Here is a 26083-nt window from a genome sequence, read left to right on the forward strand (position 1 = left end):
ATGGGTAAAAACTATCTGAAAAAATGGTCATCGGTTTCCATTGGTTTCAATGAGGGCACTCGTATTTTGGCAGGCACTCGCTTTTCGGCACGACACCCCCTTGACTCTTGGCCCCTGTGCCCGAGCCTGTCCGTCCAGGAATCCAACCCTGACCACAAGACAGAGAAATGGGTTGGCTAAGGTGTTTCAAAACAGGTTTTTGAGACATAACAAACGTAGCCTAAACGTTTCCAGAAAACCGTCCTTATTCAACCCTCTCTCTAAGTACAATGTCTGTTGTCCTCAGCTTGAGTGTGCTTGGAGGTTACCTGAAGCAGTTGCTTTCAATTGCATGGGAATTAGATAAACTCAGCTGCTGTAGCACTCACGTACAGTCAAAGTGGATAGTAAGGTTTCTTCTTGAATTTTCATCAGCATTTGCCGGTTGGCAGGTGTCAATTCAGAGCCCAGCACAAAGTAATGAGGACCCAATTCTGGCACCTCTCTCTCCGTGGACCTGGGACCACTGACCCGTTTGTCCTCAGAGTTTCACAAAGAAATGCTATGTTGTTGCACAGCAGTTAATGTGAAATGTATTTGCTTAAATGGCTTAACGGTTAACTGTTTTTGCGCAATCATCACACAGTCATTTGCACCATTTAACCACAACTTTACACGCCAAGATGTGTGTGTGTGTGTGTGTGTGTGTGTGTGTGTGTGTGTGTGTGTGTGTGTGTGTGTGTGTGTGTGTGTGTGTGTGTGTGTGAAAACGGTTGTATTGTGAAGTAATTACACTAGTGCCAAAGGCTGAGAGGATGGGATAATTCTATATGAACATTCAGACAAACTTTCACAGATTATAGCCTAGTGTTTATTTTTGTATAATCGTTGGAGTAGAATTCTTATCACAGAATGTTCAAAACACAAGACACCCTCCTTATCTTAGCCGTATACTGCTAGATAGGAGGAATGTGAAGGCCTTTCTAGATGCCTTGAATTAATATTGGATTATTTGTGAAAAAGGGATAAACAATAGGCTATTCCTATCAGAGATGTTGACAGCAGCCTTGGTCACATAGCACACAGATATCGGGTCCAGTTGTGTGTGTGTGTGTGTGTGTGTGTGTGTGTGTGTGTGTGTGTGTGTGTGTGTGTGTGTGTGTGTTTGTGTGCGTGCATGCGTGTGTGTGTGTGTGTGTGTCAAACCCCATATTTTTCCACTTGTGGAAGAAGTGGGTAACCCATCATCTCAGATAATGCCTGAGGGCCGTGAGCTCCCAGTGGAGGCGAAAGCTGCTCAGTGAGAGACATATTCTGACTTCCTGTGGTTCTGTTGCTATGGTCTTCCCATTGAGTTGCACTGCAAACTGTCTCCCAGGTGGTGAGTGAGGGCCGCTGACAGTTTTTGTTCAGTCCCTCCGGGGCAAAATCATCTGAAAGGGCCCCCTATTCAATCCATACAATGCAATGAAAACCCACATTTGGGTTGTAGCCACAGCTCAACTGCCATACCCATGAAGATCACTCATTATTCACTTTATGTCTGCACAAATTGTTTGCATAAAGGTGCAATACTGTACAGGATGCACTAACGAGTAAGAGTAACGAGGGGTGAACAAGAGGGGGGCACTATCTTTTCAGATTCATCACAGAAAATGAGCCAAGGTCAGCGAATCTCAGTGTGAAAGAATAATAATTGATGCTATTTTTCTCAAGCAAAACCTTACAAAGGTTAATAGAACCCTTGTTAAGGTCACAGCAGTGTTGTTATGATGAGGCAGTTGACTTTTTCTCAGCAGACAGCGAGTCAGCTTGCCAGCAATCCCACCTGCACCAATAGGTTACAAACATTGTACATGTACAGCTGATACAACAAAAACGGTATAGAACCCTATTCTGTCAACTGTGTCATTCTGCGGCAGGGGTGGGGAACCTCTGTCTCCAGGGCCGTTTGCGGCCCTTGAGGCAGTTTTATCCGGCCCCGAAATAATTTTAATGTTTATTCAGCTTCACATGAAATATGACATATTTTGTAAAGGAATCTTAGAAAATGCATTTGCAATGCAATTAAGTTATATTCAGGGAACCTAGAGAAGGTGGTGTTTGTTTAAAAGGTGGCTGCCTTCAATATAGGCCTAAAGTGAAGGGGAAAATCCTGATTTGTGTTCATAGTACGGCCCTCGGAGGACTTTACGGCCCTCGGATGAATTTGAAGTGGCCCCTCGAATTAAAAAGGTTCCCCACCCCTGTTCTGCACTATACTGTAGAAGTAAAAGGTTAGTATATAGACATAACACCACTACTATCCACATGTACCCACAACCTACAGTGCATTTCCTCCAGCAGGAATACTATGGTAATAACATTTCACCTGTCTGCGCAAACCAAGTAATGGACCATTATATTTCCTCTGAATAAAATCACCTTTATAAACCCTGGCCAACGAGTTTAACTGTATTAAGCCCCAAAATAGTGACATACCCCTTTAATGGTCACCGGCAAAACCCCACAATTTATTCTCAACAGCAGTACATTTCCCCGTGTGTAGAGTTCATACACCGAAATGATCTGTATAGCGTGAACGCTTGAGGTTGTGAGCGGTAGGGAGCAATTTCTCAGATGATATTCTTCACAAGACATACTATCTTGCCCTATCATTCAGTCAACACTTTCTCTTTACTGCTGCTAGTGCACCTTGTTTATGATTTCACACATAATCCTCATGGGTCTGGTAGCCATCTCTCTCCTCAGAGACCAAAGGACCCTTCCAAGAGGATTATGGGGGAATAGGGGAAGGGTTTTTTTCTTTTTTCCATCTCACTCTCTTTCCATCTCTCTCTCTCTCTCTCTCTCTCTCTCTCTCTCTCTCTCTCTCTCTCTCTCTCTCTCTCTCTCACACACAGCACACAAATACTGTCTTCACCTGATCACCTGATCTCTAAGGACTTTCAGTGGAACACAAACAAACATGTCGTCAACATATTTCATCATCGGTGCCATGGTGATACCAAGTGAGTGTTAGAAGGAGTTTAAAAAAACCTTGTGCTGTCATTGTTGCCTGGCATTAAAACGCAAACATTGTAATAGGGATTGTTTCATAAGAACATTGTTTTTTTCTTTCATGATGACCCTCCAGTCAGCCCAATCTATTGTGTTGTTGTATAAAAGTGTTTGCGATGCCCCAAGATCAAGGCTGTCAGACCAGTATGCATATGCGTGAGTCTCAGTGCAGACTGGCCCCGAAGCAGGTGACCTTCTCCTAGAGCAGGGGTCAGGAACCTTTTCGGTAGAGAGAGCCAGAAAAGCCACATTTTTTTAAAGAAATTTTCATGAGAACCATACCATTTTAAAATCACTGAATACAATTAACAGCATGTAGGCCTATTTCAATTAAGCTGATTGAAAACTGATTGCAGCCTATTTTCGCAAGCTGTCTCGTAACTCGGAGGCAGCCCAAAAATCCTGAGATCAGATCATGGAAAAGAAAATGTCCAACAGACTACAGACCTCTCTCACACTGTAACAAATAGCTGTTTATTTACGGCAATTCTGCAACAGCATTCTACTGTTTTTCAAAAAAACAGACAACTACTGTGAAAATATTACTTTGAGTCACATATTGAGCATAAACAGTAAGTACTGCACAATAGCAGTATTCGCCGTTGTGGAAAAAACTAGCGATGCACCGGATCCTGATTTTTAGGATCCTGCCGGATACCAGATCCACTGCTTAAGATCCTGCCAGATCCGGAACCGGATACCGGATCCTACAAAAGGGTTGAAACATATAGTCTACTCGCACACGTGGGCCCTTTTTATTACGTTGGCGCAAACTATTTTTTAGACTCATTGGCTTATTGCCACACTGCCTGCAATAGCCGCTTCCAAAGGGATTTCACTCCATGCAGTGATTGGGGTTGTGAAAGACTGAAAAGTCTAGGCTAGACATGCACCAGACCCTGATTTTTAGGTAACATGCCGGATACCGGATCCACTGCTTAAGATCCTGCCGGACCCGGATCCTGTAAAAACCTCTATTATCCTGACGGATCTGGAACCGGATCCGGTGCATCTCTAGAAAATAACAAGTTATTTTAGGCAGCACCATTGAAACCCATTCATCCTCCACTTGTCCGTGATCACCATCAAACTTCAATACCACCTGAAGAACTGAAGTCATTCTGACTGGTTAAAGATTATCTGATACTATCAAGCATGATGAAACAATTTCTAAGGAAACTACAATACTTAAAAAGTGCTTGATGCAGCAAAGTGTGAGTAGCACATGCATTTTGATAGTGATGAAAGTGTGAATGGCTGAAACATTTTAAGAACTTGTAACACTCTTGCAACAAGCAGCCACATCTAAACCAATCTGCTAATCAGTGCCTGGCCTCACCTGAGTAGGGCTGTTATGCCATTATTCAATTACGGGCGTCACCTGCCAAGGGCCTGATGACTCTGGTCACATGGTACTCTTGCACCTGTATATAAATCTGGACTGTCAACACTTCAGTTGTAGTCGGGGAGGAACGGTAGCCTACCATGCACCCCCCCCACAACAAAACGCCACATGACTTTTTTTAATCTTCAAGATGTCCTGAATAAGAATTTGAGTGGTAACAGTCATATAACTCACTCCCACTATGATTTTTATCATCATATTGTATATGACCCCATGCATTCTAGTCATATGTAGTGGTACACTGCCAAGGCCTCTAGAGCCATGATGCAGTTAGCAGAGGTGGAAAGAGTACAGAAAATGTGTACTCAAGTAAAAGTATCTTTACTTTGCCTAAATTCTACTCAAGTACAAGTAAAAGTACTTATCTAAAAATCTACTCAAGTAAAAGTAAAAAGTACTTCACTTAAAATGTAATTTGAGTAAAAAGTACTTAGTTACTTTTAATTAGCTTTCCTCTTGAGAATGTCATGTTTATTTTTCTTGAATATCGTCCTCCATAACCTCTATCTCTTGCTTGGCACCAGCCATCATCCAATACATTGATACAAGATAGTAAAATAGTGGAAATGCTGTGTGCCATCCTGCACAATCTTTCATTTCTGGCGGATTGTGGCATTATTGTGCATGGCATTTTGTCTCTCAGTCATTTTTTTTACTCAGTACTCAGGCCAGGTTCCAGTGTAATTGAGTAAAGTACTTGGGTCAAAATGTACTCAAGTACAAGTAAAAGTATTAATTTAAAAATTTACTTAAAAAGTACAAAGTATTCATAAAAGCTACTCAAGTACAATATTGAGTAAAAGTAATAAGTTACTTTTCCACCCCTGGCAGTTGGTTATAATAGCTTATGATATACCATATGAAAGCTTGGAGTCTGTAGTATGCATATATTATACTGTATTTGGTGTACCTTTTGCATAGCAACAGTTGCTAGGCAAAGCATCTTCCTTAGCAACCAGCATCAGTGATACGGTTCCTCTGCGATTACATTGTGTTGTGATGTCTTGCTCTAGATGGCTTTTCCCAAGTGCCACATGACTGCTTTGAACCTCCAAGATGTCCCTAATAAGAATTTGAGTGGTAACAGTAATATAACTCATTCCTACTGTACATCATATTGTACATGACCCCAGTATGCTCTAGGCTATACGTTTTAGTCCTATGTCGTTATAAACTGTCAAGGTCTTAACAGCCATTTTGCAGTTGGTTATCATAGCTTTCCATATACCATATGTAAGCTTGGAGTGTGTCGTTTATGAATATTATATCATATTTTTGGTGTACCTATGACATTTGGAAAAATATACTTGGCTCACTTATATGATGTGTGAGAGCTCTGTTTTTTTTTCTCAATTCTTTAAATGAATTACATATACCGGTATATAAAGACCTTATAAGCACTCCATCACTCAACCAATTAACCAATCACTAACCATCACTCAATCAATCAACCAATCGCCAGCCATGTTCTGGTGTTCCACTACCTGGTGAAAGATCAACCGAATTCTGCCATTCCACCATCAGAGACCCTTACAGTATATGATGGAAATGCTTGCTTCTACAATATGATGGTAAATGGCCCTGGAAAATACATCAGAGTAAGCTAATACAGTAATACAGTAATGGAATGTGTATAATTGGGTGTAATGTATAATTTTATTGTGTATCTTTTTTAAATTTAGAACTTTCCAGACACATTTGCAGAGATCTCCTCATTGCTATTTGACAGCATAGCTACGTCTGGATGTGGAGACATCATTTTCAGCACAGACCAATACAGACCCGAATCCATCAAGTCAATGGAAAGGAAACACCGTGGCTGTGGAGAGAAGTTAATTATAGGGGGTGGAGCAAGAAAACGTCCCACGGAGTGGAAACAGTTTTTAACGAATGAGGAAAACAAGGTGCAGTTTATCAGGCTTCTATTAAAGCAATGGAGTGGTGATAAGTATGCTTCAAAACTGCAAGGCCGCAAAGTAATTTTTATATGTGAAGAATGTGCATACCTTCTTACATCAGGGGACGGTTTGACAACAAGAAAGACTGAAATTCCATTACTCAGGTCATCACAGGAAGAGACCAACACCAGGGTTGTCCTTGACAGCCAATATGCTGCAAATGAGCATTATACCAACGTACGGATCAAGAGTCCTGACTCTGACCTATTCTTCATTTTGCTGCATTTTGCTGGAACCATGGGCATCAACATCCTACTTGACACCAAGATACAGAGAAAGTCCAGACTGATCAATGGCACACAAACTGCAGCAGAACTTGTATTGGCCAAGAAAAGTGCACAGCTGTACTTGGTCTCCATGGCTTCACTGGGAATGATGCGACAAGTGCATTCCGGGGCAAAGGTAAACTTCTTCCTCTAACGAAGATGTTCAAAGCCCCCCAGTTTGTTACCAACCTTGCCAAACTGTGAAACCTGGACAGTGACAGAAGCCCTTATTGATGATTGTGAAAAATTCACACGGGCCTTGTATGGCGGAAAGAAAGCTGAAAAGGTTGATGACATGCGATTGAACATCATTAACAAACTTTGCACCAAACACGGAAAGTCTATTCCTGGAAATGTGGACATGGCTTTGCTACCACCATGCAGAAAAAGCCTCACGCAGCATGTCCATAGGGTTCATTTTCAGGTTGCCCTGTGGAAAAGAGTCATCATCAGCAATCCTGTAATTCCATCCGTGGGTCAAGGACATGGGTGGTTAATGGCATAAAGTGGTCTACAGCCCCTGTGGTATGAAGGTCAGAGTCAGCCACAGAGGTTGGAGGACATCTGTGGTGAAGTCAACTGTGATGATAACAGTGAGAGTGAAGTTGAAAGTGATTGGTCAAGTACAGACAGTGACGTCAGCAGTGAATGAACTGTCTGCCTTGGACTAAACCTTTCCCCAAATGTTCAATAAACTTTGTTTATGATTCAACTTGTTTCCTTCTGTTGTGGTGTTGTGCTCCAACTTGCACAGATGTGACAGTGACACATACAGTACTGCTCGCTATATTGTCAATAGGCTATTTCCGGTAGTTAGCAATTAAACTATTATTATACAAGTATACAAATTGTTAATGTATTTGCCTGTAAGGTCTTTATGTGTATGGTTGTATGGATGAGTCATTCAAAGGATCAGAAAAATGAAAAAAAAACCTCTCACACATCATATAACTGAACCAAGTATATTTTTCCAAATGGTACACCAAAAATATGATATAATATTCATAAACTACACACTTCAAGCTTACAGATATGGCAAGCTATGATAACCAACTGCAAAATGGCTGTTAAGGCCTTGACAGTTTACAACTACATATTACTAAAACGTATGGCCTAGAGCATACTGGGGTCATGTACAATATGATGTGCAGTAGGAATGTATTACTGTTACCACTCAAATTCGTATTAGGGACATCTTGGAGGTTCAAAGAAGTCATGTGGTACTTGGGAAAAGCCATCTAGATCCAGACATCACAACACAATGTAATCGCAGAGGAACCGTATCACTGATGCTGGTTGCTAAGGAAGATGCTTTGCCTAGCAACTGTTGCTATACAAAAGGTACACCAAATACAGTATAATATTTGTATACTACAGACTCCAAGCTTTCATATGGTATATCATAAGCTATTATAACCAACTACATCATGGCTCTAGAGGCCTTGGCAGTGTACCACTACATAGGACTAGAATGCATGGGGTCATATACAATATGATGATAAAAATCATAGTGGGAGTGAGTTATATGACTGTTACCACTCAAATTCTTATTGAGGACATCTTGAAGATTTAAAAAAGTCATATGGCGTTTTGTTGTGGGGGGGGTGCATGGTAGGCTACCGTTCCTCCCCGTCTATTGCTTGCCTGCCTGCTGGCTGGCCTGCATGGCACAGCATAGCACTTGTTTGCCTACAAGCTTGCCTACAAGCTTGCTTACATGCTTGCACACATGCTTGCACACTTTCCTCTTTGTGAAAGCTTGCTGTATGGGGCATCATTTGTGGCATTGTTGCATATAATGTGCCTGCTGCAAATTATGCATTGCTTTGAGAGCTAGCTACTTGGTGCAAAATATTTTTTTAAAGACTGACCAATGCTATATTCATCATTGGCTCATCAAGAGATACAGTAAAAAGCCCACCTTGCACACTATCATTGTAACATAGCACTGCGTACTCTAAAATTTTATTCATGCCCACACTTTCAAAGGACCACCGCAAACATTTTTCTCAATACAGCATAGCGCCATAGTATCATGCTCAAGGCACTCCAGTCATGGTGAACGATGGGAGGGTGGGGTGGTAACATGGCCAGGGTACCACAGTTATGGAGAATGATGGGTGGGGTGGGAAGTTGCCATGGCCATATTCATGAATACAACTATGACCCAGTATTTGCCTGTCATCACACAGTACAATTCAACTTTTTAACTGAAATGTACTGTTATTTTACTCATACTACTGCATTAATATTGTAGAGCACTTTTAGTTTAACAATACTAATACTGTGAACGTTCTGTAGAGTACTGTTATTTAACAGTTCAATTGCTGCTGAAAAAATGTTATATACTGTGATACATTAAACAGCAATGAGCTGTATTTGATTTTTGGTGTGAAATAACAGTAGAATTACAGGTAAATATAATTGCCAGTAACTGCCGCTATTTTGCAGGGACATTTTCTTAGAGTGCAGGGAACATGGCACTGGAGAGGTCCACGGCCCCCCTTGTGTTGTTCAAGGAAGGCGCACGGTGTGGCAGCTTTTGTTATATGCACCGGAATTCTCATCCGCCCTGTATCTGCTTGTAGGGTAGACCGAGTAAAGTTAAGTACAGGGTACAGTTGAGGTAAATCAAATATACCGGTGTAACAACAAGACTCTGATGTGTAGGCATAACATAAATGAAAGCCCCAAAACATTTGCTGACCATATCGAAGATTGTGTAATCTCTGTTTATGTTGACATTCGCTTCCTGCCATACATTTGTCCCACATCGCTTGCCATAGCCTCATACAAGCAGATGTACATGTGGATGAAAATTCCGGTGCATATCACAAAAGCTGCCACAACGGCAAACCAGAGAATCGAATGTTGGTGGGGGGTGTACAGGAGACAGAACGTGGACTACTGGCAAGACGTCTTTCTAGTTTGGGGATGGATAGCAATGTGAATTTGGAATCTTGACCTGTTGACCTATTGACCTTTGTCCTCATGGCTGTCCTGACTTTCTGGTTCAGCGACCTCATGCTGTGTAAAGCAACGCTTCAATTTGAAATGAGTTAAGACTAGAATACTTGAGAGTAGCAAGAAGTAATGACGGTAGTGCAGATCATTGCCTTAATTTTTATGCTTTATTTTTATTTGTATCTTTATCTTTATTCAAGGTGCATAACAGTAGTGACTAATGTTTCAATGTGAGAAACATCTTCTCTACAGTCCTCTATACTGACTTGTCTGCGTAAGTATGGAGAATGTTTGAGAATGTATGGAGAATGTATGAGGCTCTTTGGAATTTGCTTTGCAGAGGAGGAGCAGCAGCATTGTCTGTGCCAATGAGAAACAGTTTTGCTTAAATTCTGAAGGTGGCTGTAGTCACTTGCCTTTGCTTTAAATCTCAGATTGGGCTGAATGTTGTTTCATTGACTCACATGTTTCAACTCCACATTCATTTCTTCACTTGGATTCGCTTATTTGGTGCAAGCAGAATGTGCAAGTATTTTTCTTCCATTTAAAAAAAATGTCAGAAACAATAGCATTAAATATGGAATATGTAATGCTTATGGATATGGAAGTGTATATGGAACGTAGATGAGATGAGAAATCTGATGATATGACATCGAGCTATTGGAATAGTACTGATATTGCGTCGAGAAACTAGTCTTGCGTGACCTTAACACCTACAGATACAATAGAGCACCCTAAGTAATTCTAAGTAAGACTAAATTACATTTTATCGACATTTAAACAACGGCAATACAGCTTACTTTACCGGTTGCAATAACGCAGCACTTTCAACACGGGGGTCAGGACCCCATTTGGGGTCGCCTGGAATGCATGAAAGTGTGAAAAAAAGAATACTGATAAATATTACTAACTAATTTAACACAACTATGCAATATTCTCTTTGAAACACCATTTACAATCTTAGACTACCTTAGACTAAAATGTGCATCGGGTCCCCAGAAATTTGGAAAGTCAAAATGGGGTCCCATGCGAAGAAAAGATTGGGAATCGCTGCTGTAAAAGCACTGCTAAGCCGTAAAATGCCTACTGAAAGGCTACAGGGCCACTTATTGTCTCCTTTGGTTTAGCTTAAGGCACCTAAAGAACTAGCAGCCAGCCACCAGCCCCAGTGGTGATGACACCAGCCCAACTGTCAGGTGCACTCATGCTGGGATGTGTAGTGGTAATCTTGGCCTTGGGCAAATAAGGATCGCAGCGTTGCTGAAGCACCTTGATCCACCAAAGCAGCCTTTTAGTCTAGATCAGGGATGGGCACCTATAGGCCCGGGGGGCACATGTGGCCCGCCTCCTCACTCATTGCGGCCCGTACATGAAACAATTAAAAAAATAATGACCATGTTCATAGGCTACAGTAAGATTTAGGTTAGAGTAGGCCCTAAGGATTTCATCATCATACATCGTCATATATACTGTATACTGTATAATGTTTTATACTGTATATATTGTTTTATTGATATATATTGTTTTATTGTATTATTGCGCTGTATCTTGATTAGGAGATTCATTCTTTGCAGTGTTCTGATTTGTTCTGCCACACCTCAAACTTCACCCAGTTTCTCTTCACCACACAGACTTAACTCCAGACATGCCTTTTTCACCGAGCAACATCCAACAGTTTATTGATAAAAGGGTTGTTTCTGTGCATTGACAAGAAAGATTGGATACATCAAAACATCTTTAGGAACCACAAATGTGAATGACAAAGGTATTTGAACCTGAAGAAACCATGATATTGCACACCTTAAAGCATACAAAAAACATATACAAACAGTTTTGGATAAATATCATGCATACAAAAATAGACACTGTTTCTTTTGTTTTTTGTTTTGTTTTGCTGAGATCATTGTTACATCTTTGTTCACATTATTGCTACCAGTTGCCTTTTCTCCTCATATACAGCTTTGAACTCTTGAAGCTCAGTACTCTTAAAAGCTTAAAAAGTTAACCTGGTTGGTAGGTTAACCTGGATGGTAGCTTCGGACGGACAAACGAGACATGACACATCTGACATAAAGTACGACACTGACACACACACACACACACACGCACACACACACACACACGCACACACACACGCACACACACACACACACATGTACACACACGCACACACACACTTTGCATTGCAGATCCTGTACACACTCAAGGTTGCGTCCAGAAAGAGTGAGAGACAGACATGTTCCTTCCTTCTATGAAGTCAACGTCTCTTTTCAAGAAAAAACGGGGGCCACTCAACACTCATTTTTAGTACAAAGACTCCAGAACCAATGACAGGGGGTATATATGTACAAGGACCATAGACAGAGATCATGCAGTAGTAGAAAAAAAAAGCAATGACGGCGTGACCTTGTTGGGTCATTCGCTCGTTCCTTCAAGTCTTCTCATCACACAGCGGTGGCAGGAGAATAACAGGAGCCTTCGAAAGGACTTAAGGTGATTCAGTGCATGAAGCGGGAGAGAGAGAGGGAAGAGAAGTGAGGAAATGAGATAAGGAAAGAGGGAGTAGAGTAGGAAGAGAGATACACAGACAGAGCTACTGCTATGCAGGTCGGCCTGTGAAGTGATACGAGGACATAACACAAAGAACTTCTGTTCGAGATGGCAAGAAAATAAAAAAATTTTAGCATAACAATCAAATACCTAGGGTGTGTGTGTGTGTGTGTGTGTGTGTGTGTGTGTGTGTGTGTGTGTGTGTGTGTGTGTGTGTGTGTGTGTGTGTGTGTGTGTGTGTGTGTGTGTGTGTGTGTGTGTGTGTGTAGAGTGCTGCATGACCTTGGACGAGAGAGGAGAGTTGTAGATAGGAGCCGTTGGTTGCTTGCCCTCCCCCCTAGGCTGAAATATTGGGTTAGCAAACTCCAAATCAGGTCTGTGTATTGTACCATGTCAGCAGCACTATTTCTCAGTGTACAAATGTTATTACTGTCAACATAATTACTGTCCTTAAATCACAACCTGTTACACAGACTTAATGTGGAAGGGTTGTTGTCTTCAATGAAAAATTAACAGCGTGTGCCATCCAGACTTTGTGTATGTGTATGTGTGCATGCGTGCGTGCATTTGTGTGTGTGTGAGAGAGAGAGAAAAACAGACAGAGACTAAGAGAGTAGGGAGAAAAGATACAGTATATCAAATCAAAGAAAAAACAAAAGAAATAGGCCACACTTAAACAAGGCTGTGTACTATATAACAAAAAGGATCTGTGTTGTACTGAAACAGTGGCAAAGATGGGAAACGTATAAGGTTCAGTAGCATTAGGGTAGAAGAACCCAAACTAGCACCGTTCAGAACTAACCATGAATCCACTTACAGTAAATCTGCAAAACATATCCTAAAGCACCCGTGTCTCCAATAATAATAATAATAATAATAATAATAATAATAATAATAATAATAATAGCCTATTTATATAGTACATCGATGATGTGGCTCAATGTGCTTCAAAATTTTGACAAAGGAACACAGGACAGAGATGACAGAGGCAACACATGGCAACCTTCATTGTTGGTTATCCCACAGCACCAGAAAACTCTACTAATGCCTATTTTCCACTGCCGGTAGCGTGACTCGGCCTCCACTTTTAGATCTTCCATTGAGCTGTGTCGTGCCCTATCGAAAAGCAAAAAGTGGCGGCCGAGTTGCGCTGTGTCGAGCTGTAGGCCTACCAGAAAAATGGCAGTGGAAAAGACGCATAAGGTGCTGAGGAGGGCAGAGGTGTCGATTTCGGGTCCAGAAGGTGAAAGCCCAGCCACAGCTGACTTCAATGAGCAGCTGGTCTACCTGCCTTGGACAAATCAATCCAATCAGCTGACTGGCAGGGTTTTTACCTTCCAGGTTCCCATAACAGGGGAGCTCGAATGTAATGTTCAAGAGGGGGGAGTTCTTGCTGCTGGGGCTGGGAGGGGGAAAGTCTGTTAGTGCCTTGAAGTCTTTTCAGCAGTCTAGTGAGTTGCAGTTTACAGTAGATCAGTAAGTTCAGTTTAGTTAGTTGGTTGCTAAAAAGCAAATCTGCAGTGATGTGTGAACTCCTCAAGGTGGTCTGCATCTTCTCTGCCCCATAGGATTTTCGAAGGTTCCCCTCACTGGCATGTCTGACGGAACAGAGCCACCACATGGTCCAAAGGTGGCTCGGAACCGGGTTCCTTTCAGAACCTGCTTTTGTTCAGCCCAGCCAGCCTCCCATCCTCTCCCCCTCTCTATCTAGCGCCATGTCTTTCCCCCATATTCTCTCTCTCTGTCTCTGTCTCTGTCTCTGTCTCTGTCTATGTCTCTCTCTCTCTCTCTCTCTCTCTCTCTCTCTCTCTCTCTCTCTCTCTCTCTCTCTCTCTCTCTCTCTCTCACCATTCTCTTCTCTGGGTGTAAATGAAAGAGCTTGAGAGAAAGATAGAGACAGAGGGAAGGGGTGGCAGAGCTACATGCTTTCCTGGTAAAGGTAGGGATGATGAGACAGTAAGGTTGCAGGGGCCGTGGTGGATGCTGGGAGTCTGCTGATGTAGGCGTCGCATGGCATAGTGGGCGTATAACGCTGCTCCATCGACATCGCCATGGTAACGGATGCAGCTAACCTAAATAACCAGATGGCCTGTCTGAGTCCTGGAGGGACACGTCCTGGAAAGAGGAGATGGTGACGCATGCGCGCGCACACACACACACACACGCACACGCAAACACACACACACGTACACACACAGAAACAGGTTAAGGTACATAACATTGTACAGATTTATTAAAAACGTGTGCACAATTTCAATGTGTACACAGTTTAACAAGTTAAGGCAAAGCATCTGCAATATACTTCACTATGATTTAGTAGATAGCAAAAAAAAAACAATATATTGCCAGTAATTAAGCTTAAACGTCTTGGAAAGAGGAGATGGTGACGTACGCACGCACACACACACATGCAAACACACACACACACACACACACATACAGGCAGGCACACAGATGCGCGTGCACACACCCACACACACACGCACGCATGCACACACCCACACACATACGCGCGCGCACACACCCACACACACACACACACAGAAAGAGGATTTTCAATGTGTACACACCGTTTTACAAGTAAAGACAAAGCATATGCAATATAGTTCACTATGATACTGATTTTGCAGATAGCAAAAAAAAAATGAATTATACAATATCTACAAAAATTACGTTTTAAGAAATGGATGTCAACCAGAGACGCCATATTGCTCTTGCTGTTTTACAGAGATCAAACACATACACACAGCAGCTGTGATTGGCAATAAAAAAAATGGGGTAAGAGTGGATCATCATTAGAGTGTATGGAGCTGGTTGGATGTAATTTGTGGCAGGGTTTCTACTTTCTAAACCAAGATTGTCACCTCTGGGTGTGTACCGTGTTTTTGATGAAAGGTTTAGACAGCAAACATTCTTGCTCTGCTAAGTACCGGTATGGCTGTTGTTAAGTATAGGTTGACAAGACGGGGTTGAATGCTTTCGACATTTTAATCCCCAGAAGCATCAGTGGCATTTACCGTAGAGGAAACAAACAGCTATTATATTGATTGAGTTGAACTTTTCACAGTAAAGAATTGTTTCATGGTTGGTTCATTCCACGAAACACAAAATGTGTATGCTACCTATTTTGTTGGTGGTGTAGCCTATGACTAATGGGGATGTCATTGTGTTGAATTTGAATTACATTTTCATTCACAGCTCAATCGATTCAAGAAGCCCTCCTGTGCGCGCATGTGTGTGTGTGTGTGTGTGTGTGTGTGTGTGTGTGTGTGTGTGTGTGTGTGTGTGTGTGTGTGTGTGTGTGTGTGTGTGTGTGTGTGTGTGTGTGTGTATGCGTGTGTGTGTCCAGGTCTGTACCTTGAGAGAACTGTGCATGATTCTCATGCGGTGTAGTTTATCGTTGAGCAGCGGGTCGTTGCAGCGCCGCACAAAGGATCGCTTGTACTCCAGCCGGTTGGGGGCCCCTGCAGTCCTCATCTCCCCCAGGCTGGCCCTCTCCAGCGCACGGTACAGGTCCCCCACAGAGTCCGCCTGCTGCCGCCGCTCCCGCTGCATACCTGCAGAGGGCAGCAGAGACACGTTTAGATCAGAGCCGTATATATCTTTATACACGGCTCTGGTTTAGATAAGCTGTGGACAGAGGGCTCTGATTCAAATGCTGTCACATTCACATACAGTAGGCCTACAGTACATCAGCTAAAGAGGCTCAAATAGGCTCATTACAACATACATACACAGGGCTCGTGTTAAAGTATTGGGATTCTCACAATAGCACACACAAAACAGACACATACACAGACAGAGGGCTTGCAGAGGGCAGCACAGGTTCTCATACATGTACACAAATTAACACAGTAGCCAACCTTTATGTACACAGGATGTCTCGATAAAATGTACGTATACACTCCTTAAATCGTTAAGTAGATGTTTATTCAATTTAATGTAATATTCAAAGTGTAATGAAGTTTATAGACATTTCAATATTGTTTCATCACTATCTGTCACTGAAAGTCAATGCGGCTGTTGAAAGAGAATGCACAAAAGTACCAGGAGATTTGTGAATGATTCCCAATATGCCTATACTAGAGCAGATGTCGATGACAAAACAATAAAATGATGCCCTATGATGCCTGTTAGACTTTGTAAATTACACAAATATTAATATAAACATACCTGATTGTTTACATTTTATTGGGACATTATCTGCCTACGCAACTGCATCCTCGTTTCTGATTGGCTGATGGGGTTGCAACTAATTCCCTATAACCTGTCAGGCGTCAAAGGTTACTAATTCTAAACTGCAGGTTGCTATGGCCAAAAGCCAGTCGTTAGTTCTATCGCATTTGTTTATCAAGTCGAGAGTCAGTCGTCAGTTCTATCGCATTTGGTTGTCAAGTCTGTCGCCCTAAAAGTTCTACTACATGCATCTGATAGAGGCGTGCCCGATTACGTGCGCACTAAATATTCTGCAGTTGGCATAATTCATTGGTTACAAATTTACAGATAGGCCTAGCAATAGATGACAAAAATACCCTGTACCGAAATTCTAAGCACCTGCCTCGCCATCAATTATATCGAAACGAGTCACCTCGTCATCTGCTCCACTCCAATGTTTTTTGTTTTTTTAAATGTGGGCTGTTTCCTGTTGCCTTCCCTTTGTTATTGATCTGAAAACATGCTTTCTTAAAAAAGTAGGCTACTCTCCTCTTGTGGGGAAGGAACACGTGTGAAAGGGGAAGGGAGAGTTATCAAAAATGACCCTAGCGTGGGGAATCTCTCTCTCTCTCTCTCTCTCTCTCTCTCTCTCTCTCTCTCTCTCTCTGTCTCTCTCTTAGCCTACGCACGAAGTTCACAGGTACAGGTCAGATTAGACTTCAGCAACTGCGAGCGTGAAAAGTCGCGTGGGAGTGGCCACGAACCAATTTTGTATTCATGCATCTGCGAGCTCTGCGAGGTCCGAGGTCTCGTTGCCAGCCACATTTGAAATTGCGCGATTAGGCTACTTTCACTACATTGTAAGCACTGCGGTCATTATTAAGCAATGTTGCTTTCTATCCCGGTTAGCTAGGTATTTTCACACAAATTGCAAAGGCAATGCAGTGGTATCATTATTTGACATACCCAGTCTGTTTTCACGAGCAGAAAATGCAAGCATGTAAAGACAGTTGATTCTGCCGATGTGTGTTTACATTCGGTGGAGGAACGGTAGTAAAACCGCAGGCATTGTGCCACGAGTGTTCAACTGATGCATTGTTTGTTATAGCTTAGCTTCGTGTATTTACACACATTACACACAAGGCATTAATAAAGTTTTTAACAGAATACAGCTCTGCTCTCGCAAACTACTGGCATTGCGCTGCCACAAGAACAGAACAAGGAAGTAGCGAGACGACCAATCATAGTGCCTTTTTGTCTGCGTACTCCGCGTCCGTCCGACGGATAGTTAGAATTTTTTCGAGGCGCTAGACGACGGGCGCAGAGCCTCTGAGAGGGGGGCGTGGACTCGCATAGACAGAAAACGGACGGACGCAGATTCTATGCGAGCGAAGCATAAATCTAGCTGTAGCCTGTGATGATCAGCAGGGGGAAATAGAGGCGTGATGCAACATGTGTCGATTCAGCATGTAGAAATGCTTCGCAAGTTTTTGTTTTTAAACTTCCATCCCGCCGTGGTATATGGCCAAGGGAAAATTAAATAATCACAGCGTCGGCAGGCTACCAAACGAAGATTCTAGGCGCGTCAAGTTGGACGCCCGCACAGCAACATTCTATCTTGATAGAACATGGTTCCTACAACTTTACAGGCAATAATATATTAAAAAGTACCCCACCATAATGGCAGATAAGCGGGATAACGGCCTTCGAGGTCGACCGGTTATAGAAATTAATGGCTTGGCGGAGGCAACTTTGTCTCCGCGCTGCGCGCGTCGCCAAACTTCGGAGCCGCCGCCTCGCCATTAATTTCGTATAACCTGTCACCTCGTCGGCCGTTATCCCTTACATGTACGTACAGCTACAATGCAGCGGATCATCACTACATTACATTATGACATATACACTAACTTCATGTCAGTAACTGGCAATAGAAAGAAAACTACGCTTATCTGTTCTTGCGGTGCTAATGACTGCACTATTTGTTGAGCACTGTTAAACATAACAGAGTCTCACACAGCCCAGTTTGACCTTCAACACTTCAACACACTGTTTTACTACAGCACCCGTGTCCTCTGGAGTAGGAAAGGACACAGACACCAGCAGCAGCTGATTTGCTGCGATAAGGCCACACAAATCTGGGGTGCATTTCTCAAAAGCGTAGTTGCCAGTTAGCCACTTTGGTAATTGCCAATGGGAAATTGCATTGCAAACAACAAAATAACTAAGGTAGTTAAAAACGATGGTTTCAAGAAATGCACCCCTGTGTTGCAGTGCATCTCACTAATGCAAATTTTCTTTAGGCATTCATGCAGTCTCTATTATGAGCTTGACATCATCAAAATAGTAATGTCCAATTCTTGATACTTACGACCACTGCTTCCCAAACTAGGAGTCGGTACCCCTAAGGAGGGTTGCAGAAGTACCACAGGGCTGTCGCAGACAGAAGGGACTGCTTGCATGAAACCTTGAATATATGCTTTTATAACCTTTCCATTGTCAGTAACAATATCCCCTTCAGTGGATGATAAATGTAGGCCCTTTACCTTCCCTGTGGTTTACTAAGTTTAGCAAAAATAGTATGTTTTTTTGCATTTCAAAATTGGGAGATGGGGGGTCGTGAAAATATTCTTATGTCCACAAGGGGGTTCCAGCAGAAAAACTTAGCAAACCACTGCTTATGGCCAGGGCTGCTGACAGCTTTTGCTGGGCCCAGGACAAAGTCGTCTGAAAAGGCCCCCTATCCAATACACAATATAATGGAAACCCAATTTTGGACAGCCTCTCTACCCGGGCCCAGGACAAGTGGGCCCTTTGTCCCCCCACGACGGCTACCCTGCTTATGACCATCTGTAATGTTATAGTAATGAAGTTATGACGTTGTTGAAATAGTGAGTGGCATCACCAGAGATCACATCTGCAATAGGCTGAAAGACCACACTGTTATCTTTTTTTGACACTTTTCAAAGCAAATACATATCTTATGGAACACTATTTAGTATGATATGCCACTTTAAAATTATGTAAAAAAAAAAACAATGCTGTTGTGACAGAGTAAAAGCCTCACATCACGTAACACAATTCTCTGACATGTTCAGCAAGGTCAATGTGGTGTTGACAGCCTGTGACAAGTCCTTCACAAACATGTTTGTATTCTCCTCCCAGAGGAAGATTTAGCACATGTCATGAATTTGTGACAAATGAGTTGTATTCTGAGTGCAGTACACAAAGTTAATGATGGCTTTGTGGTAATTTTTAAGTGTATGGTAAATGCATACACTTAAAATGTGTGGCACTTTCTGAGTGTAAATACCTGCTGTATATGAATTTGATGACGCATGTATGTCAGTTTCTGAGTGTGTATCCATACGATGTTTATGACGAATGTGTGGTGCTAATTTCTGAGTGTTTTAAGCAGGGCACTCTGTGTGCCAGCATGGGGTCATGCAGCAGTGAGGTCTGTACTGGGCCTGTCCTGTCCTAGGAGAGACAGAGAAGCACTGATGTTGATGACCCAAGGCATCCCGGAGAAAAAAAATGGGACAGAGGAGACAGAGAGTGGGAGAGAGAATGACAGAGCAAGAAAGAAAGACAGAACGAGAATTAAAGAGCAGTGAGAGAACTACACAGAGGGGGGGGGGGCTAAGGGGAAGGGAGTGAGACAGAGACAATGGTATGTAGGGAGAAAGAGGGAGAATGAGATAATTAAAGAGAGAGAAAGGGAGAAATGAGAGTGAGGGAGGAAAATATAGCAATATGAGAGTGAGTGAGAAAAAAAGAGTTGTACACTGGAAGTAAAAGATAGCAGAGAAAGAGGGAGAGAGAGAGAGAGAGAGAGAGAGAGAGAGAGAGAGAGAGAGAGAGAGAGAGAGAGAGAGAGAGAGAGAGAGAGAGAGAGAGAGAGAGAGAGAGAGAGAGAGAGAGAGAGAGCCATGTTAAGTGTCCCTAAGCCCAGGGCGCTGAGTCCCCATCAAGAGAATCTCCAGAAGAGCAGTGCTGTGGTGCGGACTGCACTGTAATCGGTGTGTGTGTGTGTGTGTGTGTGTGTGTGTGTGTGTGTGTGTGTGTGTGTGTGTGTGTGTGTGTGTGTGTGTGTGTGTGTGTGTGTGTGTGTTTGTGTGTGTGTGTGTGTGTGTGTGTGTGTGTGTGTGTGTGTGTGAAGTCAAGCGATAAGGTCACACAGCTCTGTGCAGGGTGCGAGATTCACTGGCTTTTGTCTCTGAGTGTGAAGAAGTGGGAATAGATAAAGGGACTAATGCGTACGACTGTGTGTGTGTGTGTGTGTGTGTGTGTGTGTGTGTGTGTGTGTGTGTGTGTGTGTGTGTGTGTGTGTGTGTGTGTGTGTGTGTGTGTGTGTGTGTGTGTGTGTGTGTGTGTGTGTAAGAGAGCAAGAGAGTCCCTGGGGCGTGTTTCATTGGCGTGTCTGTGAAGCGATGTTAACACATACTGAAAGGACCCCCCCCCCCTCTCCACACACACACACACAACACACACTTTAGCCAAAGCAAGCAAATGTTCTGTAAGAGGGGAAGTGTGTGTGTGTGTGTGTGTGTGTGTGTGTGTGTGTGTGTGTGTGTGTGTGTGTGTGTGTGTGTGTGTGTGTGTGTGTGTGTGTGTGTGTGTGTGTGTGTGTGTGTGTGTGTGTTGCAGCATGTATGTGTGTGTTTGCACTGAACGCTGACGTAACTATGTGTACTGTAGTATGCACTTATGGATGTGTGCATACCGTGTGCATATGTACGTACTGTATATGGGCATGTTTGCATATAACTGAGTGTGTCAATTTACGAGAATACATGACAGTATGTAGACAGCCTAGGATATGAACTGCCATGAACCAACATAGATAAGAACCACTCCTCCGTCACTCTTAATCTCTTTTTTCAATCTGCCTTTTTTTACTGCAGAGACAGTGCGTGCGTGTGTGCGCGTGCGTATGTGTGCATGTATGCAGGTGTGCATGTGCATGTGCGTTTGCGTAGTGTGCGTTAGTGTGTGTATGTGTGTGTGTGCGTCTGTGTGTGAGAAACAGTAAAATAGGGTTGAGGAGGGAGGAGGAGAGGAGAGGACCTATGTCAGGATGACTTAATATCAATTAAGTCGTGAGATTCCACCTGCCCCAGAGTGGCACCACCCCACCCGCCAACCCCACACCCACCCCCACCCCACCCCCCACCCCCGAGTGCACGGTGGAGCACCACAGATTTACATCCAGCCCTCTGAGGGATGGAACCTGACATGGGCCCATAGATTACCCTCCTCAATCAGTCTACATAGTAAAATGTTACAATGTTAACTCAACACTTAGAGAGGAGGATCAACTAGATGAGTGTTAAATTCGATGCAAAATTGCCCCACAGATTTACATCCAGCCCTCTGAGGGATGGAACCTGACATGGGCCCATAGATTACCCTCCTCCATCAGCCTACATAGTAAAATGTTACAATGTTAATTCAACACTTAGAGAGGAGGATCAACTAGATGAGTGTTAAATTAGATGCAAAAATTGACCCCACAGATTCACATATAACCCTCTGAGGATGGAGCCTGACATGGTCTCATAGAAAACCCCCCTCAATCAGCTCGCACAGAAGAACTCACAGCGCTAGTTCATCAAGACACTAGCTGTGTCTCAAAGGGCGCACTCGTGCAATTCGGGCACTATGTTTCAGTGCGTAGGGAGCTAACACTGAAAATTCAGTGCACAGAAAGCGCAAACTTTCCCTTGACAGTGAACTGACAAAAGTAGGCTATTTGAGACACAGCATGTGAGTATTACATTCTACTCTAAGTGTTGAGAATCAACACTGAAAATGTGCTCCGTGGTGGAGTACTACAGATTTACATCCAGCAGCCCCCTGAGGGCAAGTCATGACATGGGCCCATACATTACCCCCCTCAATCAGACTGCAGCACTATATTCAGGTCAGTGGACTGCACAGTAAATTATGCATCACGGTCATTCAACATGTAGAAACTAAGGCCATCACTATGGATGTTAAATTCAACTATCAGTCATACATTCATCTGTTGAATTAACACTGAAAAATGTAGTGTGTGGTTTCCAGAGGGTTACTGTACATCCAGCTATCTGAGGACGGCCACTGGCAAAGGCCCCTAGATTGCCACCCTCAAGCACATTAGACTTAGCCTCGCGAGCCATCCTACGTACTTCCGCCAAAGGATTGGCTCCACTACTGTAGTCTGGCCGTGCTTCTCTGTGGAGTGCCTGGAGCAGTAGAATTTTGATCGCAACGCCCTCCCAGGAAACAGCCAATAATCGAATACGCCCCCCACGTGGGGGCGAAAGGGGGAGGACGCTCGTGACAATGACGTACACATCTGCGCCAGAGCCATTGGTCTGCGCTATGTTGTTGAGTAACTGCCAGCGATTGGGTGAGAGGTGTCCAATAATTTCAAACCATAACTGAGTAAAAATTTCCTGCTTCCTACAATCGCTTCAGAGCAAACAAATGCCAGACCATAAATACGAAATGAAATGGTAGCATTATGGGATGGTCAGGACCAGGCTACATTAGACTTACAGTGCAGCACCAACACTATGGGTGTTAAAGGTGCACTTTGGGTAGGATGGTAACCAGAGTAAGTACTGTAATTATGCTGCTCGGTGAAACTGTGCTTCCTACTGCCAAATTTGATATTTACATGAATATTTACTAAATAATGAACTAATATTTACTAATATGACCAAAGTACAGTACAGTTTTCAGCTAAAAAGTCTATTTCTGGACATTCAAAATGGTGAACAGTGAAGAAGATCCCCGTATGAAAAGTGCAATTTTCCCAGTCATAATGAATACCCAGAATTTGATGGTGGTGGTAAGTATTCATGAAAAAGGCAATATTTTGTGAATGGGCAGAATAAATCCTGTAAATAAACTACTAAACATATTACACATTGCACCTTTGAGTTTGATTCTCTTAAGTGTTGAATTAACATGTCAAAATGTATGATCGAGTGCAGGTTAATATCCAGCTCTTTGATGAGGTTGCACTTTGGTGAAGGACTGAGCATCCGAAACATCGTGCATGTGCAAGGGCTGAAGTGCCCTTGAGCAAGGCACCTAACCCCACATCAGGGTTGCCAGATGAGGCTGATGATTTCCAGCCCAAAAAATGTTCAAAACACGCCTAGAAGCACAAAATCCCGCCAAATTCTATTGATTTCTATGGCAAAAAGTGGGCGTTTTTTTCTGATAAATGCCATTTTTACCCGCACACGGCCATCCTAAGCAGCCCAATTGGGCGGGAACCAGCCCAATCTGGCAACACTGCCCTACATTGCTACAGGGACTGTAACTGATACCCTGTAAATAACTAAGTCACTTTGAATAAAAGCATCAGCTGAATGTAATATTTATTTGTTTTATGTATTTTTAACTCCATACACACTATAGTATGCAACAGCTACAGAATACGCTACAGGGTGATAGTGTAGTTATAGTTACTGTATAAAATACAGTATGCGGCCCTACCGTGGCGCAAATGGTAGGGCACTCATTTGCTGTGCGGCCGACCCGGGTTCGACTCCCTTCCCGGGTCTTTTGCCGACCCCTCCCCATCTCTCTCTGCCCACTCACTTCCTGTCACTACCTTCATTGTCCTGTCAAATAAAGGCAATAAAAAGCCAAATATAAAATAAATAAATAAAAAAGCCCAATATTCAACAACAAAAAACAGTATGCAACGGCCAAAGAATAGAATGTGCCTGTCTCTCTCTCACACTCTTCTCCCTGCCCCCGCCCCCTCTCACTCTGTCTGTGTGTGTGTGTGTGTGTGTGTGTGTGTGTGTGTGTGTGTGTGTGTGTGTGTGTGTGTGTGTGTGTGTGTGTGTGTGTGTGTGTGTGTGTGTGCACGCGTGTGCGTGTGTGTGTGTCTGCCTGCCTGTCTGTGTCTGTGTGTGTGTGCCTCTCTGCTTCTACAGTACGTGAGAGGTGGTAAGTGGCTGTGTGTGTGCATGTGTCTGTAAATGTCTGTAAGTGTGCCTTTGCGTGTCTGTGTGTGTGAGAGTCTTCCAAGTTCTTCTCTGAAATATTTATTCTCCTCTGACGGCGGCGGTTGTATCTAATTTGTCATTATGACAGCAGCCATGCATATTTAAAATACACACACACACACACACACACACACACACACACACACACACACACACACACACACACACACACACACACACACACACACACACACACACACACACACACACACACACACACACACACACACACACAAAGGCAGCCGCAGACACTGAATTTGTTTTACACGTCTCACTGTCTGTCTCTTGGCTAACTTCTTTTGTTTCTCTCTCTCTCTCTCTCTCTCTCTCTCTCTCTCTCTCTCTCTCTCTCTCTCTCTCTCTCACTCCTCTCTCTCTCTCTCTCTCTCTCCTCTCTCTCTCTCTCTCTCTCTCTCTCTCTCTCTCTCTCTCTCTCTCTCTCGCTCTCTTCCTTTTTCATCCTACCTCCATTCCTGGACTACAGTTCCCATGAGCACTTCTATGACATGGTATGCATGAATTGACTGTGGCATAGAGGCAAACTGTAATGTATAAATGGGAAATGTATGCTACACTTTGTCACTAATACCTCACTGCAGACTAGCATATTCCCCTCATGTTTGACAGAGGCAGTTGTAAAACCATTATTGAAAAAGAACAACCTGGATGCAATGGTAGGCTACTAAACAACCTCTAATCTAATCTAATCTACAATTCATAGAGACATTGCTGTTAACCAATTTCTAGCCTTTCTAACATTTAATAGCTATTTCGATAAGTTCCATTCAGGTTTCCGTGCCAATCGCAGCACAGAAACATCTCCCACTAAAGTTATGAATGACATGCGTCTGAACTCTGATGCTGGCAAAACATCAGTCTTGGTGCTATTAGACTGAAGTGCAGCAGTCGACACAGTTGATCACGCCCTATAGTTCTACATAACACTGGGTTGGTTTTACAGGTAGAGTGATCAACTATTTTTTTTGCAGCCATTGGAGGCCATACCTCCATCACCAATGTCTCTGAACTGTGAGATCACCCAGTGTGGACTGTGCTGCCCTACAAAGCCACACAGAGTTCCGAAGTGACTGAAATTATCCTCTTGTCCAGCCAAAGTAGTTTTAGTCAAATTATTCAAATGTATCAGTACTTTAAATTGTCATATACTGTATATGGAATTAAAATCATAATAACTATTTTTCGAGAACAATGCAGTTACTGCGTTTTCGCTTTGTAGGGCAGTATAGGTAAGGCAGACTGTAAGCACACATGCACATTGATGCACGCAGTCATGTGTGTGGGGGCATGCGTGCCCTAATCCAAGCTGGGGTGGATGTGCACCCCCATGTCTACCCAATGCCAAGTTGGAGGGAAAGTCATGCACCCCCGCCCACTGTTAACCTCCTGTGCCATGATACCACCTCCCCAATGCCAAAGACCTGCCAATGGCATCGCTAGTGCCAACCACCCACATGGGGTAGGGCCAGGGTGTAGGTACAATGTGTGTAAACCTGCTGTGTGTGTGTGTGTGTGTGTGTGTGCGTGCGTGCGTGCGTGCGTGCGTGCGTGCGTGCGTGCGTGCGTGCGTGCGTGCGTGCGTGCGTGCGTGCGTGTGTGTGTACAGTAAATCAGTGTCTCAACTGGGTATCGATAGTAGAAGTATGGGCAGATGGTAGCACTGTGTGTGTGTGTGTGTGTGTGTGTGTGTGTGTGTGTGTGTGTGTGTGTGTG

At 43.3% G+C, this 26083-nt stretch overlaps 1 protein-coding gene across 1 annotated transcript in view; it reads right to left on the minus strand.

Annotated features, from left to right (window-relative positions):
• Positions 1-14035: 14035 nt before the first annotated feature.
• Positions 14036-26083, minus strand: part of cnksr2b (connector enhancer of kinase suppressor of Ras 2b) — a 186751-nt gene continuing 174703 nt past the window's right edge. The window contains exons 22-23 of the mRNA XM_063202257.1: positions 15540-15739; positions 14036-14297 (exon numbers count right to left, since the gene is read on the minus strand). Coding sequence (XP_063058327.1) covers positions 14250-14297; positions 15540-15739 — 248 coding nt within the window. The 3' untranslated portion in view covers positions 14036-14249. The remainder of the gene's footprint in view (positions 14298-15539; positions 15740-26083) is intronic.

Source organism: Engraulis encrasicolus, chromosome 7 (assembly GCF_034702125.1).
Source record: "Engraulis encrasicolus isolate BLACKSEA-1 chromosome 7, IST_EnEncr_1.0, whole genome shotgun sequence".
In the NCBI taxonomy this organism is placed as follows: Eukaryota; Metazoa; Chordata; class Actinopteri; order Clupeiformes; family Engraulidae; genus Engraulis; species Engraulis encrasicolus.